We start from the raw sequence: 19,011 nt of genomic DNA, 5'->3' as shown, positions 1-19,011 counted from the left end.
CGCTATAACGCCATAAGATTTTGCGATAAAAGGTGCTAAATTTGTGTGCGCGTTTTAGCCAAAAATTCTAAATTAGTTTTTAAAATTAAAATCTGTTCGAAAGATATTATTTGCGAATCATGCTGATTAGTTTTTGTCAATGATCGGCCAAATTGTTCGTAATTATGTTAAGCGGGTATTCTAGTGTAGAGCGATGAATTTTAGATCATTTTTAAAGTCGTAAAAGAAAGCAATAAATGTTTTTACTATGCATTTTTTTACCACTTGTTTATTAATATTATTAAAATACAAAACAAAAATTAAAAAATAAAAAAGTTGATAATTGTAAAAACTGCCAGCTGATAAAGTGAGTGGTCTCAAAAAATTGGCACCTCAGTCTTGACATGATTTCAGCCCTCCTAGCCTTTGGAAATGCAAAAAATAAAAAGATTATAAATCTACAATGATGTCGCAATCGCCCGAACTAGCGATGAGTGTAAAATTTTTTTTTTACAAATTGGCGACTGTTTGAAAAAAAAGTGTTTTTACTGTTTTTTTTTGAGTTTCTCGAATTTTTTAAAAATAGTAAAAATTGGAATTTGGGGATAATCCTAGTTCGGGCTATAGATAGGTCTATAAACAAGACTTTCTGTATATTTCAAGTGAATCTGTCGATTAAAACACGAGAAATCGTGTCAACAGTACTGAAAAAGTCTGTTCTGAGAAAAACGCATTTAAAGTTTTGCGTGAAGCCAAACCAGTATGGAGACCGAGTCAGTAAAATGCCTATATTTCCGAAAATAATTAAAATTTTCAAAAACCTTCTCGTACCCATATTCTTAGATAGTTAAACTTTGAAAATATGAAATAAAAAAAAATAGTTTTTTTTTAATTTCTACAATAGAATACCCCCTTAAGACTTTTATGCGCTTATAAAGAAATTTTGAAATAATGGGCTACGCTTTTAGGATATATATTATAATTAATATAATTATGAACCTCTATGAAAAATATCAATTAGATTCTAGATAAAGCGCAAAGTTTATTTTTGAAATAAACAGTTGAAAGTTTTATCTAAATAGCAAAGTCTTAATTTTTCTTTATTATATCGATTATTTACAAATATATTAAGTTTTTTAACTTACATAGAGGTAAAATGTCACATCTAGTTTCTTTTACACAAAACATATGTATCTTACATTAATGGACCGATTCTGCCGCACAACAGACCAATTTTTGGGCAAGGCCATTACGCTTGAACTTTCATACATTATGCTACTGAATCATACTAAATACTGTCAAAATGTCATGTATTTGCTGTTTATTTATTCGTAAAACATTTTGTTGCTGTAAAAATTTGTTCCAACCATTACAAAAACTAACATTTTTAATAATTTCAAAATTATAACTAGCTGTAAGTGGAATTCTGTCTTGAGGCAATTATGGCATCGTGCCTTAAGGCAAATTGCTGGAACTTCCCGTTGAATACTGAATGTTTTCAAATAGATTATTATAAATATTGTATCATTGTCTAATATAAAATAATAAAATAAAATCTGAAATATTTTCGATATACAAAAAACTAAAAAAAAAAAAAAAAAAAAAAAAAAAAAATTGAAAAAAAATTTTTTTTTCCAAAATCAATTATTTTGTTAAGACAAGCAGAAAGTTTTTTGAATCATTCAAATCGGACGCTTAGTTCTCTCAAAAACTGCCATTTTTTACATATTTAGCTCCGTATCTTCGAAATGGCTGGGCCTGCTTTTGCCAAAAACTAATAAACACTTCTCCCAATCATTACTAATTGAATGTTTTTTAGATCATTCAAATCGGATACTCCGTTCTCTCAAAAAATCGATTTCTATTTTCTGCACTCTTTGCTCCGTATCTTCGAAACGGCTGGACCTGCCTTTGCCAAAAACTAATCAGCTCTTTTCCCTATCAATAGAAATCGAATGTTTTTTGAACCATTCAAATCGGTTGATCCGTGCGCCCTAAAACGTGACTGGAAATTTGTATCCACACATACATACACACACACACACACACACACACACACATCCATTTTTTCTGAGGTATGCCAAAACGTTCAGAAACCTTCAAAACGTCGAGAAATGTAAAAATTTTCAATTCCTATTTTCGGCCCATTACAATAACTTACCCTACGGGAAGTTAAAAAAATCATTTTTTTGAAAATATCGAACATGATTCGGAATTTATTTTCAAAAATATACACAGTTATTTCAAATTCCTAAAATTCAGAAACTAAATAATTAATTTTAAGTTTCCTTAAGGCATAATGCTATAATTAACGTTAAAGGTGTATTTTCAATTTTTTACAGATACTTATGATTCCTCTGAAGCGTGATGAACTGAAACCAAAACCGATTTACGTGTGTCCACTTTATAAAACTTCGGATAGAAGAGGAACTTTAAGTACGACTGGTCATTCCACAAATTTTGTAATTGGTAAGTACTTTTTATATTAATATAAGTACTCAATTTAACGATGTTTTGCAATAATAATTCTTCAAAAGTCTTGATTATAAAGTTTATACAAATTTTAAACGGTTTTTAAGCGGGTTATATATATATATATATATATATATATATATATATATACCGCGATCGTTAAATAAATATTAAATTATTATGATCGGCCTTGTACATATTGGTTAATATTATAATTTAGGAATGCTGATTCCGTCAGATAAACCGCCAAAGCATTGGATTCTTCGTGGTGTTGCCATGCTTTGTCAACTTTCCATGTAAAATTATTGTCAAGTTTCGAATAAAAGACAAAATCGTATGACATTGTTTTAATTATGTTTAATGATACTATAAAATTATATTAAGTTTAAAAATATAACACGTGAAGTTAAATAGATTTGTAATTAATTTTTTCACATTTTATTGTTAATATCATTTATTTCCATTAAACACATTTAAGTAGCTTTCTATTGAAAACTAAAATTAATCTAAATAATAACAAAAGGACATAGACGTCAATAGCGAAACGCATTTTTTACACTCTGGGCTCAATGCAAATAAGTTAATCAATTAAATGCTAGTTCTATGCAGTAAGAATCAAGCAAGATTCTGGTAAGCATCTTTAGCAAAATTATAGCAATATTCAAATACGATTTTGGTAACAATCTAATAAAATTTAATAGGATCCTGGGCTAAAACAAAATTTCTAAGAATCTATTGCGATTTTAGTAAGAGAGAGGGCCCCAAAAATTTTTGATACTGGTTTCCGCCTATGGACGCTATACCTCTGCCTTGCAAAAATTGGCTTGGCTTTATTCTTATCCATAATTACTGATATGGCAGTAATAGTTTAAAAAAAAACCTATCTTAAAGTCATAATAAATGTGCATTTTAAATTATAGTCGATTCAGAGTAAGTTGGCTTTATTAACTTCCCGTAGTGCAAGTTATAGTAATCGCAAAAATATCGAAAATGAAAATTTGTATATATTTTTACGTTTGAAAACCTTCTGAACATTTTGGCATACCTTAGAAAAAATTGATGTATGTGTGTGTATGTGTATGTGTTCATTACATGAAACATTCGATTCGTATTGATAAGGATTAGTTTTTGGCAAAGGCAGGTCTAGCCGTTCCGAAGATATGGGGCAAAAGTGCCAAAAGCGGTAAATCAGTTTTTAAGAGAACGGAGCGTCCGATTTGAATAATTCAAAAAACATTTTACTTGTATTAATAAGATGAAGAACTGATCATTTTCATGAAGGCAGGTCTAGCGGTTTCGCAGATCTAGTAAAAAAAGTAAAAAAAAAACTCCATTTGGCGGTCAAAAATGATCATTAGACATATGCACATCCAATTATCAGATACTTTATAGATAAGTATAAATTTTGTTTGCATTCTTATGGGTTCCGTACCAATGTTTATCCGTTAGACGGCGACGCGGCGCTTACACGCTTCGATATTTTGTCTCTATGCAGTTTAAGCAGTACGGTTGCTTGGAAAAAAAGTTCAGAATTTCTAAAATATTTCAAAATAATTTTTTCTTCAAAAAGTCTTATTTTTTCAAAACAAGTAACTTTTTGTCAAAAATTTATAGTTTCTCAAAAATCTATTTTTTTCAGAGTAAATCTTTTAAAAAAAAAACAATTTTTGGTACGGGAAGTTCCAGCAATTTGCCTTAAGGCACGATGTCATGCGCCCCGCTAGTTTTACCAAAAAATCTGACAGTGATCCGTCATGATTCAAATTCGAGATTTTGTCTGAATACGTATAAAACTGTAAGTGTAAGTGGCATTTTGTCTCGAGGCAGTGGCATTTTGTTCCCGATATATATATATATATATATATATATATATATATATATATGTAATATCTGTAATATATATGTAATATCTGACTTCATACTTTAGTAACATTCTAGCAATATTTGAGCAAGATTTTAGTAATATTGTCATTGCAATAAAGTCAGAATAAAGTTGGAAGCAAATTATAATCAAGTTGGAAACAATATAGAATCTAGTTTTGAATTTAGTCAGAATAATTAGTAATACTTTATTACAATTTATCAAACATTTTTAAAATTATTAATGGCTAATAGATAATCTATCTATTAGATTTCATGTAACTTTTCATAGAAAAGTTACATGAGGCCACATCACAACCCTCCGGTCACCCCAGAACCGTCCCAAGCTCCCAACCCCCAAAAATTATACCATTTTTTATGTTTTTTTTTTTTTAAATCAAAACTTCTTTAATTAATTCAGCACATGAGCTGTTATGCCAAAAAACTTTTTGAATCATTTTGCTAATAAAATCTACTTTATAATTTAAAATTTCAACTTTATTGTTTGCAACCCAAGTGATAAACCACTAAAGAAATTATATATTGCTGACTTTTCCCTGCATAATAATTGCCCAAAAATCGTTCTTGCAATCCAATTTGTTTTCTAACTGAATATAATTGAATCTTATTAATAACATGTTATATTAATGGTAAATATTAAATTATAAACAAACAATATTAAATATTATAAAAAACTAATATTTGTGGAAGAAATAGTTTATTTTTATCGTAAGTACAATTATGACACTTGATTTCAACGAATTAAGTATAACGGAAAATTTGTAATTGTGTTAGGCATAAAAGGAGGAAAATATGTTTCTATGGTAATATTGAAAAATTAATGATTATTTGAATTTGCTTAAACTAAGGAAACGTGTTTCAAATCTTGGTAGCACTTGAAGATTTTGAAAGCCTTGACACATGGGTCGGCATCGGTTTCTCCCTTGCATTTGTTAACGGCTTCTTGTACACTTTCACGGGTTTCGGCAGTGGCATCCAAGCTCAATTTATCAACGGTTACTTGCTCTTGGAGTTCATCGTGTTCGTTGAAGAAACCTAAGTAATGTCAATATAACGTGTTATGTAAGCTAAAAAAGTATAAAAGTATAGTAGTATAAAAAAGTATAGATATATAATCTTTGGTAATACTGTTGTTACGCGAAGAAAACTTTTAAGAAAGTACTACAAGACATAAAAAATAGTAGTGCATTTTATCAAAGAAAAAAGAGGGATAAAGAATCCGGATTTCTTATTTAGCAACTAATAAATAAGAACTAAAACAAAAACTTAGAAACTATATATAAACAACAAAAAATTAGTGGGTAAATGCCTAAACTTGCAGAAATTCTGAAAGTGTAAGTGGTTCAATAATCAAATATCAATATTAAATATCTTATTAATTATTTCGATAATATATTTTATTTGCAAACCCTTGCCGGCTAAACAGAGCGTGTATACCTGAATTAGCAAAATTATTCAAAATTTAAAAAAAATAAAATTAGCGAACCTTTTTACTATTTTTATATCAGTATTAATTATCCGATAAATATAATTGATTTTCAAAAATCTGATAAACTGATTTTCAAAATCAATAATTGTTATATTAAACTGAAGCATTTTATTATCTTTTAATTATTATTATTTCACTTAATCCTAATCTGATGCGATACATATATGTTTTTGTTTACAATTCTTACAATTCTCTGTTTGTACACTTACAAGCATTAGTGTATTTTAGACCTATAAAATATGAATTGTGAAATTCACAGTGTATATTTATAAGAATCTATTTGAAAATGCACGAAATTACTATTAATCATAAAATAAGTGAAAATCTGGCGCAAAATTCTTGCTAACCTTACGACAAAAATCCTGTTACAAGGAATACTGGCGTCGTGTACACCGGGTACAATTCGCAAATATTGTCACAAAATATAAATTCAATTTACTGTGTCGTCGTGATTTGCATATTATATGAAAATTTTGGCGTTAAAATTCGATTTTAAATCCTTGAATTCAATTTACAGATATATACATACAAATATTTATATATATATATATATATATATATATATATATGTATGTATGTATATATATAATATGCAAATTACTTAATTTCCATAGACGTTGCAACCGAATGTATTTACAATATATAATGCAAATAATGACAGAGAATTACAAAAATCTTACCTGTCTTACGGAAGAAGCATTTAACGAAGCACTTAACTTTATGATCAACCTAAAAGTAATATATAATAATTAATAAATGAAATGTATATAGCGGTAGTTACATTACAATCATTTATTTTATTAGACCAAACAAATAAATTATTTAACTGAAAACGTAATGAAACTCGGTGTGTAAGCAGTATTTTGCCGACAAGTTCCATAAACTTATTGACATGTGTAAATAATAGATTTTAAGAAATCCATATATCAACTTGAGTGAATTAAAATAATACCGCGTCTGTACAGCATTATAATGAGAAAAACTATTGCAGTTCTTCAAGTTACACAAATTTTTTAAACATTTTAGTCATTTTCCACAAATCGTTTAAATATTGGACATTATTGAGAAACTGCATACACAAAGAATTTTCTAAAAAGGCTGCCGTTTAATACCATTATAATTAAACTACTTGTCGTAGGTTTTCAAAATTTAAGTATGTTTGTTAATAATATGAACTCTATCGTCATATGAGGCTTTTATAAAATCGTTATAAGAAAAATTAACAGTCAATTACGAAGAAACGACCCAGCCGAACTTTGTCACAAACTAGTGAGCAGGATTCTTAAATAATATCTTTCGAATAGTTTTTGAATTTCCAAAATTAGTTCACAGAGTTTACAAGAACGTGGACAAAAATTTTTGCACTTGTTTGCTATTTAAAACAAAACGGCCACACACATAATATTCTTTTTCCAAATTTGGTCTCAAAAAATTCAGAAAACAAGCCGGATTTTTTTGTGAAAATATAAACTTCTCTATCGGGAAGTTAAGAGTATATCATTTTAATATTTTAACCATACTGCACTTGATAGCTAAAGCATACAATATTATTATGAAGTAATATTCACACATTGAACTGTACACACAATTTATAATTTTATAAAAGCATATTTATGAATTTTGTTGGAACCAAATTTATAGCACATATGGGTTTCTTAAAGTAATAATTACACTTACTTCTGTAGTTTCTCCAGATTTTAATTTCTTGACTTCTTCTTTATCAGCTCCTGACTCTTCAACACACTCCAAACCATATTTCCTTACTTTTTCTTTTTGCTCTTCAGTTACTGCCTGCAAAATGAAATATGTTATTAATATTCTATACCATAAATCCAAAACCCAAGCTTTAGATTTAATTGATTGAGATATGTTACTCTTTTATATTTAAAACAAACTACAATTACTATTTATTATTTATTTTCCAGGAAAGGTATAATATAAAATTGTATGAATTTTTGGCAATTTTTGCATACTGTAAGAAAATATATTATGCTCATTATTTTTTTTATTATAATATTTAATTAATTTGCTCAAAATAGGACTGTTGCTCGACATGTAATAAACAATTTAAATATTAATCTGTAACAGCTATAACAAGAGTAGCTTAAAAATAAAAAAAAAATCTGCTTTCCTTTTGGAAACTTACCGAAACAGCAACGAATAAAGCTAAAGCGATCACTAAAAATTTCATTTTTGCTTGTTTTTAAATCGGTCGATTATTATGCGAGATCTACTAGGCGAGAATCCAGATGGGACTTGGTTAATATCCTACTGATACGACTTTATATATGTTGCAATGCAAATGTATTAGTTCGATGTAAACACATATTAATATGTTCCCGCTAATTCTAAGAACCGGCAACATAAAAAATGAATTTTAAAATGTAATCTTTGATCAAAATATATGGATGTGTTAGTTGAATTATATTAGACGGACAATAATAATATAAACATCACCGTATGCAAACAATTTCTCGCTAATTTGAGCAGGATCGAAGTGTTTAGTTGAAAATTTACATGTTTTTTTTAAATAATAACAATATTGCGATTAATTAATGTTTTATATGAATAATCACGAAAAAAATAATTATTTAGTTACCTAACAATCCAAATATTTAAATACATTTTATTTTAATCACAATCAGCTGAAAAGATTTATAATTATCCAGCTGTTGTCCTTTACCTACGTCTTCAATTCAAAAGTTCCAAATTTATCAACTATTTTGTTATCCTATTTGATGTCCCGCCTTAGTGATTCATTTATGGTCTTAGCATAATATAAGCAGTATAAGAAATTCAGAAAAAAATAATATAGTATCTGCGGTAAAGGAACAATACCACACTTGATTTTTACCTCACAACATAATTGCTTTAATAATTTAGTCTATAATTTTCATAATCTCGTACGATATATTAGTTGCTTTTTGGCAATTATAATTTCTGAAGGACATTGTTTAAATTTTAGGTAAATTAATTTGTAAATTCTAGTTCATATGAGGGCTCTTGAATCCAAGATCAACTTGGTAAATATTCCATATCCAATGCCAAACAAATGAATTTTTGACACATGAAACAAAATTCTAAAACATTTTTTTTATTAAGTAAAAATATTTTTTGCATTGTTAAATAATTTAGTAAAGTAAACCTAAGTGCAACATGCATAAGTTTAAAAAAAATGTATATGCAATTTTAGATTTTTTGCGTTGTTTATTAAACTGAATAATATAATATACATCTGCCAAACATGCTGTTGACTGTATCTTATATTATTTTAATTTCTGGCACATCTCAGCTGCTTTTCGGCAATAATAATGTATACATTACATTTTTTTCGTATATAATATTCTATCTAATTGATATTTTATCTACGCTCATAATTTCAGCTAAATTCAAATTTCAAGTGAATTGACATTTATGGCAGATGACAGTTTAAATATTTTCAATGTCAATGATAAGTGTTTTTTTTTGTAATTTTTGCCATTTATTCCTAAAACATTACTATAGTTTTATCGTTCATTAAATCTTGAAAATTTCTTTTGACAAACTCTAAAAAGAAATATTAAAATCCGAATAACCTTTTAGAAGAAGTATCAAATCATACACACATTAATTTCACAAATTTAAAAACTTTTCAAGATCAAACTCGATGAGAACTTTTTAAATTTTTGAAGGATGAGCTATAGTAATCGCAAATGATAATTTTTGTATATATTTACGTTACAAACCCTTCTGAACATTTTGGCATATCTTAAGAAATATGGATGTATGTATGATATGGTATGATCGGATTAACCGATTTCCGAATTGTTCAAAAAACATTCGATTCGTATTGACAGCTCAATATCGTATTGTCTGAAAAAGTCGCGCAGCGCGAACGCTTTGAAAATGAATTATTAAAATTAATATTGAAACGAAAAATCCAAAAAATTAAATTGTGTCAAAATATGTAAAAATTTTAATGCTAAAAATGTTAAATTTTTGTCCACGCTTATTTTGAAATAAGTCCATCATTTCAATTTTCTGTAGAGAAAACATCTCTGTTCAACTTGCTTTACAAAATATATTTTAATAATATATTATCAAATTTGCAAAGAAATAAGGTACAAGTAGCAAAATTCTTTATGATTTATTGTTTTTACTTATTTAATTGTTTACTGTCATATTATAAGATAGATAAAAAAAATTATCAATTTCTATAATTGTTTAAGAAATTGCTTTTCATCTGGTCATAATTGCTATTAATAATTTATAGCGCTTAAAGTGTCTCAGCTTTTCTCGGTGTTCAAAAGAGGTTTTAAATCAATAGTTTTTTTTAAGATTTTCTGCAAAGTTCTGATATTTGATTGTTACATTTCATGAAATTGTAACATATTTTTCGGAGACATTTTTTTATAGTTATACTCGTATATGTGCAGTTAAAATAATAGGTAGTCTTCCAAAAGTGTAACATTTTTGCCAACATAAAGTAATAAGTTTATATTTGGAAAACAACATGGAACATTAAAACAAAGATCTTCTTCATATTTTACATTTGTAGCAGTTGTAGTATAAATATTCTATTCATATAAAATATGATGTTTGAAACCTGGTTAAATTACATAATTCATTTGCAATGTTATTTTTTATTACGTGCTTTTCAATACTGCTAAAACATGATCAAACATCTGTATGTATAACTAATTCAGCGCCAACGGATTTTTTTACCTTATAAATTAAACAAGTATACTAAATTCATTTTTTTATTACTCACGATTATATAACGTGTTTGTTTTTTGTAAACACACTAACACATGTTCAGAATTTCAAATCAAAATACAATTCAAATCAAAGTATATTCGAATCACATCGAAAAAAATAGACAGTTATTGACCATCTTAGATTGAAGAGTACAAAAAACTTATGTAAATTTATTCTTGTATGCATACTATATGTTAATAAGTGCGATTTTTTGTACTTTAGATAGAAGGTCAATAACTAGCGCTTATTTTGAGGTACAATAAAATAAACGTATATATAAATATTAATTGTACAACAGGTTTTCTTCGACTTCATTAATGTAGATCGAAATTATTATTTGTAGCAAGAAGTCCTTAATGAATACAGTAAAGAAATTGTAGGTTTCTTCTTATTAAACATTTAAGAGCTTTTTATATACATATTCTACGGTTATTATGTTTATATAACAATTAGAAAGGACAACTGCTGGGTTGCTTGTTTTCTTATGTTTAGATGCTTAGATGTAAAAAAAATATAAATCTTACAATAATTTGTTAGTAAGCACGATCAATCGAATGTCGTTTAAGGGCATTCGTAAAAATATTAAACCTACAATTCATCATTGTTGAAAAAAATTGTTAAAATAAACAGAGGATTAAGAATTTTCAAGCAATTTTGCAAGAAATTGCAAAAAATAACTAGACATAGCGGTCGATAATGTCTATCATAAATGAAAATGAAGTTCGAAAATCGTTATAAACTTGTATTTTTTATGAATGTTATTTTTTTTAATTGTAATATTCTTTAACTTGGACAGTTTTTCACCTAAAGTGCTATATTTAGCAAAGATTACTAATAATGATTGGAATCTTTATAATTCCATAAAAATTATCTTTATTTGACCATTTTTAGTTTATATATTTTGTTTATACAAATTAATATTGAAACAACATTAGAAAAACTTTAAAAAGTCCGCAAGTATATGCCCTCAAAAAATAGTTAGTCAAAACTAGATAATAATAATAATTTGTCAAAATTAAAATTGAATGTCATTATATCCATATTAATATTTAATTTTTTAATTTTTCAAAGTCTGCCTTTTAAACAAATTACAAAGTAAATTAAATCATTACATAATTATTTTAAATAAATATTATATCAATTCACATTTTTAACTTCCCAATGTTCTTTTTCACGAAAAAGACTGTTCTTTGGAAGTCATTCTGAATCGAGACCACATTTGGAAACTGTTTGTGTGTGTGTGTGTATGTCAGCCAATTTTTGACTTTCCGTCGATGTTTCTCACAAACTACAATGATATTTGACGCAGCACGATCGTCCAAGCCGTTTCTTTATAATTAGTAGAAAAATTTCGTCCATGTTTTAGCCAAATATCCTAAATCGATTTTAAACATTCAAAAACTGCTCGAAATATATTTGACAAAATAAGATTTGAAAGGAAAAGGTTGGTTGGGAATAGTTTTGATAAAAATCGATAAAGGTGAAGATTAATTTGATGATCGAAATTATTTTGACCATTTTAACGTGAGTCAAAATTTGATCTTTTGTCGACAACAGCTGAATCAATTTCAACAATTTAAAAATTATTCATTAAAACTTGATAAATCCTCCCACTAGATAATTTTTTGTTCGTTTTTTTTTTTTGTAAGAAAGTAAGATTAATATTTAGCATACTAAAATATTAGAGGCCTACGACAAGTGGTTTAATTATAATAATTAATTGAAGCTTGGATTAATTGCGCTATTAGAAAATACTTCGCGTATTATTAGGTGCGTGTTCGTTTTTCAAAAATGTATATTTAAACCATTTGCCGTTCAAACTGAATAAACTATAATAACCACATTACGAATGTACAAATGGTTTAAATATACATTTTTGAAAAACGAACACGCACCTAATAATACGCGAAGTATTTTCTAATAGCGCAATTAATGCTTTACATCAACTCGTTACACTTATAAATCGCTCAAATTATTATATTGATTTCTTATATTAATTAACAATCAATTATTGACATAAATCGAAAAGTTTTTGCAACTTATCTTAAGGCAAAGTGCTCTTTACGCCTAGTTTCAAAGCATTTAAATATTTTTTTAAAGAAAAACTAGCAAAATTTTATCTGAAATTTGAAAACTTTCAGAAAAGTTTAGATTAAAAATATAAATAAATGCAAAGGATACTATACTCGCTAAAAAAAAGTCTAATTAATGTCATTTCAAATATTTCATAAACATATTTGGCCTTAAATATTATTGCCAAAATTATATTTGTTTTTATATATTTCTTTATTTTCCTGTATAGATAAATCGATCGTAAACAAAACATAATTGCAGTTAAAAATCTTGTTCTTACTTCCATTTCTTTCTTTCTCATATGAAGTTATCAAATTCGGTCAGAGGTGAAATTCTAATCGAGAAATTTGCAATCTAAGTTTCCGTATACAAAAATTTGGGACGAATTGCAGCCTGCCCATCTCTTCATATATATATATTTTAACACCGCTTTTGAGTGAATCTTCTAAAATGTTACATAATTTCAAAAATCTTATATTAAAAATAGAACAAAACTAGGTGTGACGTTTTGTCTATTTGCAAAAACATTCCAATATATATTGTGTCCCGGGTTTTTCTAAAAGCAATATTTGTCACGAATGTAGATCTTTTGTCCCGGATTATACCGGTTTTTCGAAAATTTATAGGTAAATTACCAAAACTTATGAAACCGAACGAACAAGTGCTATTTTTTTAATTAGTTAACTAATTATGAAGAAAGTGGAATAGAATTGTATACAAGGCTTAAAAGCGAAAAGTATAAAATCGAAAAATATAATTATAATATAATATCGTAGATAAAAAAGTATTACATATAATCGAAAAATAAAGTTCTTACAAAAAGTCCGCAATATATTGCAAACAATTACAATGAAAAACCGTTTTTTTTTATATAAATTATTTTTTGAATCATTCTAACGGTTTTTTTATTGTATCCTTAAATTGTTTTTTTTATTGTATCTTTAAATGGCATTTGTTATTTTAAAGACCTACCCCCCCCCCCCCATCCCGGATTTTTATAACTATAAATTGCCGTCCCGGTTTTGACTGGAAAAAATATTATCACGCGTAAATTTCATCATATTTTTCATTAAAGTTTCTTATTTCAAACTGCTGTTCCTATAAAAACGATTATGTGCACCATTATCAATATTAAAAACTAGCTCATTGTTTTGTTTTTTTACAGTTTTTATCATTAGAATAGAACATCCAGAATGTTTTCTTGTCTTATAATTCTTTGTGGTAATTATTGACATAAAAAAAATCGAAATTAAAATTTAAAACCATTAAACAAACTTTAATTAATAATTAAATCAAACAAATATTTGTGGAAGAAGTAATTTACATTGGTGCATATCAAATTATTATACTTTCCATAGAAAATTTAATGTGAAAACTTTTTATAATTATATTTTCAAATAAATAAATGAACGCAATCAAAATACTTCTAAATTCTCATTAAAATACCCCAGGTCTACAGAAAAAAAGATGTCTGTGTTTTTTTATTTTAGTGACTGCTGTACACGAATCTAAAAGTTAAGATTGGCGGTCAAATTACTAAACACATAGAATAAGATTAAATTTTAGTAATCTAGCAATTATTCTGCATGATCATTAAAATCTTAAAATTTCTGTGCTTTCGTAGTCTTTTTCTGCTTAAATAATCTGTATAGAAAACAAACATTATTACAAATGTTTGTAGTAAAAAAGATTATTTGCTGTTAATATGCTAAATGTATGAAAGAAATAAATATTTCAGTTATTAAAAATGATGTATTTTCATGTCCTTTCCAAAACATGCATTAAAAGATTCAAATTTTAAATTTAAGCGACCAGAACAGTTTTAATATAACAATTATTATTAATAGTAAATACAAAGAACTTTATGAAATGGAATATAATTTAGCATTTCAGCATTTTTTCTTCGATAATCCCATAAGAAATGATCTATTAGTATTCCATTCACATCATTTTCCGATATTGTTTGTATTTGATTATCCCTGATTTGTTTTCGAATAAAGTTTTTAATCTGCTCACATATGTAAATAGAAGTACCTCGAATTTCAATTTCATCGTCTGATCCATTTGGCATCAGTTCCTCTGCAAAAATAATTATTAAAATACAAAACTTCAGAATCATATAGTTGTCTAATTTCACTAAACATTCATTCTTCATTCATTTTATATTATAAACAATTATTTGGATACCGTTTTGATAATATTTAAAATACTATTTAAAACTCTGTTCTGAGACCACATTTTTGCCCATCCCCAATATAACTTTTATAAACTTATTCATATAATAATTTATATTATACTACTATATATAGGCATCAGAATTTTTTGTATCATATGCTAAATATGCTTTTTCATTGTCATGAAGCCACCTTAAACATTGAATATTATGTATTCTTACATTTGATGCATGTATTGAATTTTTATTCAAGGATTATTAGAAAATTTTCAGTCTTATTCAAAATAACAAAAAAACATTACCTTTTGCCAGTCTTTCATACAAGGCCTCTGTGTAAGCCATGGCACCAAAATGTACTAATACTTGTGGAACTCTATAATCAGCAAACATAGTGATAGTGTCAATATCATGAAAATATCCTATATCTTTTCCACTAAAACATGACCACACATCACCGACTAAAATCTGTGCCCGTTTATAGAAAGATACACGTTGTCCATTGTACAAGGCTTCATCTCGGAAACAAATAAAATCATTAGTTATCAGCTTCAACAAATTCTGGGCTGAATTTTCTAAAAAAAAACAAATTTTAAAACCATCTACTTAAATATTTTAATAATATATGCATTCAATACTACCAGCCTCTAGAACACAATTTTTAAAAGTGCCCTTATATTTTTCAAGCAACACTTGACCCACTTGTTGCAAGCAATTTACTCTCTCTGGCAATAAAGGAACTTTTGTTACACCATCATCAGATCGCATTAATTTTTGCAAACTAGTTACATCAATACTTGAATAATATTTCGGATTTGTTATATCAATACCCTCTTTCATTGCTCGGTTTATTGCGGCACAAAGTGCAAAATAACCTAGTATAGTGAAAAGTAGTAAATTCAAATTCAGTATAATTTAAATAAATTACATATTTACAATGTGATAATTGAATTTGCCTTTCAATAAAAAATTAGTTTATCATATAATTATATTGAATCTTCCTTGCATCAATATTATAATGATTTTATTTGTCTTTCAAAGATGAGTATAATTTGTTCCAAAAACAATGAAATGTTACACTTTGCTCAATTATTTTTCAAAAATAATTCCATTAATTTCATGAACAATTTCAGCTTTCTATGTGGACCTGCAACGCAATATTTAAATAACATATGACTATGATTATTAATATATGAATATAACTCATGTGCATTTGAAAATTGTTTAGTTGTTTACTACTATATATGAGCAAACAAGGCATGGTCATATTCATCCAATGGCAAATATAATTCTGTTTATATATCTTGCAAGTACAGTTGTCAGTATGTATATATAAGAAAAATACAGACAAAATAGTGTATATGGACAAAATGATATAGTAGGTATTTAAAAATTAGCTAGTTTTAGTAACATTTCCACGACAGTGCAATGTTAAGAAAGCCATAATTATAATCTTATCAGATGTTGGGTGTCATTGGTCACTTTCAAACAAAATGAACACTTATATAATGGACAAAAATACATAATACTGTTTCGTACAGTTTATTTGATACCAAAAAAAAAAAATCAACCCTGTTAAAGATGGTTATCTTTTCTACACTAACTATTTATGAAAACAGACCAAAGAATCAACTGGTAAAAAGAAGAGATTAGCATTTATTGCAAAGACCTCTTTTCCCGTTCTAAGTCTGACAAAGGTTGGTTATGATGTATTTGTTTCCTTTGAGCTCATGGATTATATGCTGATGTCCCAAAGAGGACCAAACTATTTATTTGTGAAAAACCTTCTTAAAAATTAGCACTTCAGTATGTCCTTACTCCATAAGTCACTTCGTGCTTACGATATGAGCAAATTAGAACTATGTTACTGGTTGTCAATGAACCAAAGGTGAGTAAAAACGATTGAGACTGATCGTAATATCATTTAATAAATAAATGTCATTGAAAAACAAAACATATTCATAAAGAGCATATACTTAAAGAGGATGCTTGATATAAAGTACATTTTGCCTTTTAAATATAGTCATACCTCATATGAGGCCCAGTATATTTCAATATTGGCTTTTACAATAACAAAAATAAAATATTAAAAATAATCAAAATATATATTGGTGTACATATTGATAAGTAAAAAATTGGGCAGAGCACATAATAATCAGTTGTCAAAAAATATGTTAATCTTTCATAGGATTCATTCAGACAAGTTTGTTTTTTTGCTAAATCAGTGTATAGTGACCTTGATTATAAAATCTGTCATATGCAGATTTTTTTATATAGTATATTAAATAATATACATTGTTTATATTATAAATAGGTTACTGAAGATAATATTAAGCGGACAAAATCATGATCTAACAATCTCATTCTAATAGAATTTCAGCCCATAATACCTGTGTGGCCATTGACTCTATACTTCGTAGAATTCCCTATGCCAGGTGTCCAAAAACAAAAGTTCAATGTGTCTACAATAAAAATCCAATCAAGAGCCCAAGGGTCCATAGGTTTTGGGTGAAGGTCATGTTGGGAAAAGTTGCTTGGAGTAAGTTTATGTGATACTATATCTTCTAGAATCTATCAATATAAAAACGTGTTACATAGATAAATTGAAGGAACACGATAACGAATTACCATTTTTGACAGTTTTTGAATACCCTCCTCTTTAAATGAAACATTTTTTGCATGTTTTACAATAAATTCTGCAGACTCTCTCGGAAACATTATTGTGATGTTTTATTAAAATTATTCGTAGTCTAATTATTCAACCCTTAAATTAATAATTTAGTTGTTTCAACTATGAAGTACGTAAAAAAATTATCTGACTCGTTTGAATTCAAAGATTATCGTAAAACGTCATTGTGTCAAATTGGGAAGAGAGATGGATCCATAGATAAATAAGCATAAATAGATCGCAATCTCTGGCGATTTGACGCATAGATAAGTAAACATCTATGATAAACATAAATGAGTTGACGTTACCATAGATAAATAAGCATAAGACGTTACATCAATTTTAATTAACGAACTGATCGAAACATGGCAGCACGTGTACAGTATGTAAATTAACCGCTGGTATTTTTTTCTAGATATGGTTCGTATACGTAATACAGTAAAAGGACACCTAAATAAATTATATTAGAAATGAGAACAAAATATATTTGCAAATACATCACACATTTTTTACATAACAATTAAAATTAGTAGTGACATGTTATAAATGTAAAAATTATTATACATAATTAAAACTATTTCACAATTATAAGTAACTAAGAAAAAGTATTTACAATGGAATGAGAAATTTACAAGAAATGAGTAATATTAATTACTTAATGTTCAAAAATGTATAGATCATAGATAAAAGAAGAGTATATAGATCGCTCTCTCGGGGCATATTTCGTTGCCACGTTAACTGTCAACTTGCCGGGGTTAGTTCGAGCTGCTCTCCCTTGGTGCGCACGCGTCGACTGTAGAACGGGTGTGCACAAAAAATACTATAGAAATGCACCAATATTATAGACCGTTTGAATTCAAAATTACAAAAAAAGAAATTGAATTTTAAAAAGCATTTATTTTTAACAATAGTATTTCACACACATGGTTAGAAAAAATTCATCCTTATAAGCTAAACACAAAAGAAATAAAAATGTATATATATATATATATATATATATATATATATATAGGTATATTTATTTATATTTCTAGAGCAAAGATTACTTATAATTACAATTAGATCAAGATAAATACTTTAAACACATCTCATAATTCGATCTCAATAATAAATAAATCAAAAAATTTGAGAAACTATCGGATATCTTTCATTATTCGCAAAAATTTGAGAAGCTATCGGATCTCTTTCATTATTCGCAAAAGCAACAAAATTTCTAGAAACTAAAAAGAGAAAAATAATTATATTCATATAAAAAGTAAAAAATATATATATTTAAAAATCATTTGCAAAATTAATGCATACGATAATCTTCTCAAGCAACTCAGTTTATATTTTTTTCGAATAATGCTAATTAACAATTAAGTTACTGTTTTGTTTCTGTTAATATTTTCTGTGAATGTTGAACAAAATGTCATTATCATCATTAACATAAAAAAGGAAATTATTAATAGTAATGTATAAGTACTTAATAGTTTTCTTATGGCATCTATCAGAAATAAGGGGTGCACGTTAATGGTGTTTTATTCCTCTAAATAAAAAAGA

At 27.1% G+C, this 19,011-nt stretch overlaps 3 protein-coding genes across 4 annotated transcripts in view; 1 reads left to right on the top strand and 2 right to left on the bottom strand.

The window, feature by feature from the left end:
* The window catches only part of LOC113375023 (dynein heavy chain 7, axonemal), a 49,825-nt gene extending 47,074 nt beyond the window's left edge, over positions 1-2,751 (top strand). The window contains 2 exon segments of the mRNA XM_026614977.1: positions 2,322-2,448; positions 2,672-2,751. Coding sequence (XP_026470762.1) covers positions 2,322-2,448; positions 2,672-2,751 — 207 coding nt within the window.
* Positions 2,752-5,020: 2,269 nt separating this feature from the next.
* On the bottom strand, positions 5,021-8,070 carry LOC113375969 (general odorant-binding protein 56d-like). The gene is made up of 4 exons (XM_026615906.1): positions 7,968-8,070; positions 7,499-7,612; positions 6,502-6,550; positions 5,021-5,367 (listed from the first exon to the last, which is right to left on the bottom strand). The coding sequence occupies exons 1-4, from the start codon at positions 8,010-8,012 to the stop codon at positions 5,171-5,173; spliced, it is 405 nt and encodes a 134-aa protein (XP_026471691.1). The 5' UTR covers positions 8,013-8,070; the 3' UTR covers positions 5,021-5,170.
* Positions 8,071-14,445: 6,375 nt separating this feature from the next.
* Positions 14,446-17,647, bottom strand: LOC113375966 (queuosine salvage protein). 2 transcript variants are annotated; one of them, XM_026615904.1, is made up of 5 exons: positions 17,423-17,647; positions 17,192-17,365; positions 15,443-15,676; positions 15,107-15,376; positions 14,446-14,710 (listed from the first exon to the last, which is right to left on the bottom strand). In XM_026615904.1, exons 1-5 carry the CDS (start codon positions 17,517-17,519, stop codon positions 14,472-14,474), a joined length of 1,014 nt encoding a protein of 337 aa, XP_026471689.1. In that variant the 5' UTR covers positions 17,520-17,647; the 3' UTR covers positions 14,446-14,471. The 2 variants fall into 2 exon arrangements, with proteins under 2 accessions (XP_026471689.1, XP_026471688.1); XM_026615903.1 differs by having other exon boundaries at positions 17,192-17,372; positions 17,430-17,647.
* Between the last annotated feature and the right edge of the window lie 1,364 nt (positions 17,648-19,011).

The sequence above is a fragment of the Ctenocephalides felis genome, unplaced genomic scaffold, assembly GCF_003426905.1.
Source record: "Ctenocephalides felis isolate EL2017-DRISC unplaced genomic scaffold, ASM342690v1 CF-g0.4_SCAFFOLD_01886, whole genome shotgun sequence".
NCBI classification, from domain to species: Eukaryota; Metazoa; Arthropoda; class Insecta; order Siphonaptera; family Pulicidae; genus Ctenocephalides; species Ctenocephalides felis.
This window is presented reverse-complemented; position numbering and strand designations above follow the sequence as displayed.

Excerpts from the sequence above, each read along its gene's own strand:
- LOC113375966 (XM_026615904.1), bottom strand. The coding sequence starts at position 17,519 with ATGTTTCCGAGAGAGTCTGCAGAATTTATTGTAAAACATGCAAAAAAT. Across the intron at positions 15,677-17,191 it reads TAGAGTCAATGGCCACACAG|GTTATTTTGCACTTTGTGCC; the intron begins GTATTATGGGCT and ends TCACTATACTAG. Across the intron at positions 14,711-15,106 it reads GTATGAAAGACTGGCAAAAG|AGGAACTGATGCCAAATGGA; the intron begins GTAATGTTTTTT and ends TTATTTTTGCAG.
- LOC113375969 (XM_026615906.1), bottom strand. The coding sequence starts at position 8,012 with ATGAAATTTTTAGTGATCGCTTTAGCTTTATTCGTTGCTGTTTCG. Across the intron at positions 6,551-7,498 it reads AATCTGGAGAAACTACAGAA|GTTGATCATAAAGTTAAGTG; the intron begins GTAAGTGTAATT and ends TATTACTTTTAG. Across the intron at positions 5,368-6,501 it reads ATGCTTCTTCCGTAAGACAG|GTTTCTTCAACGAACACGAT; the intron begins GTAAGATTTTTG and ends GACATTACTTAG.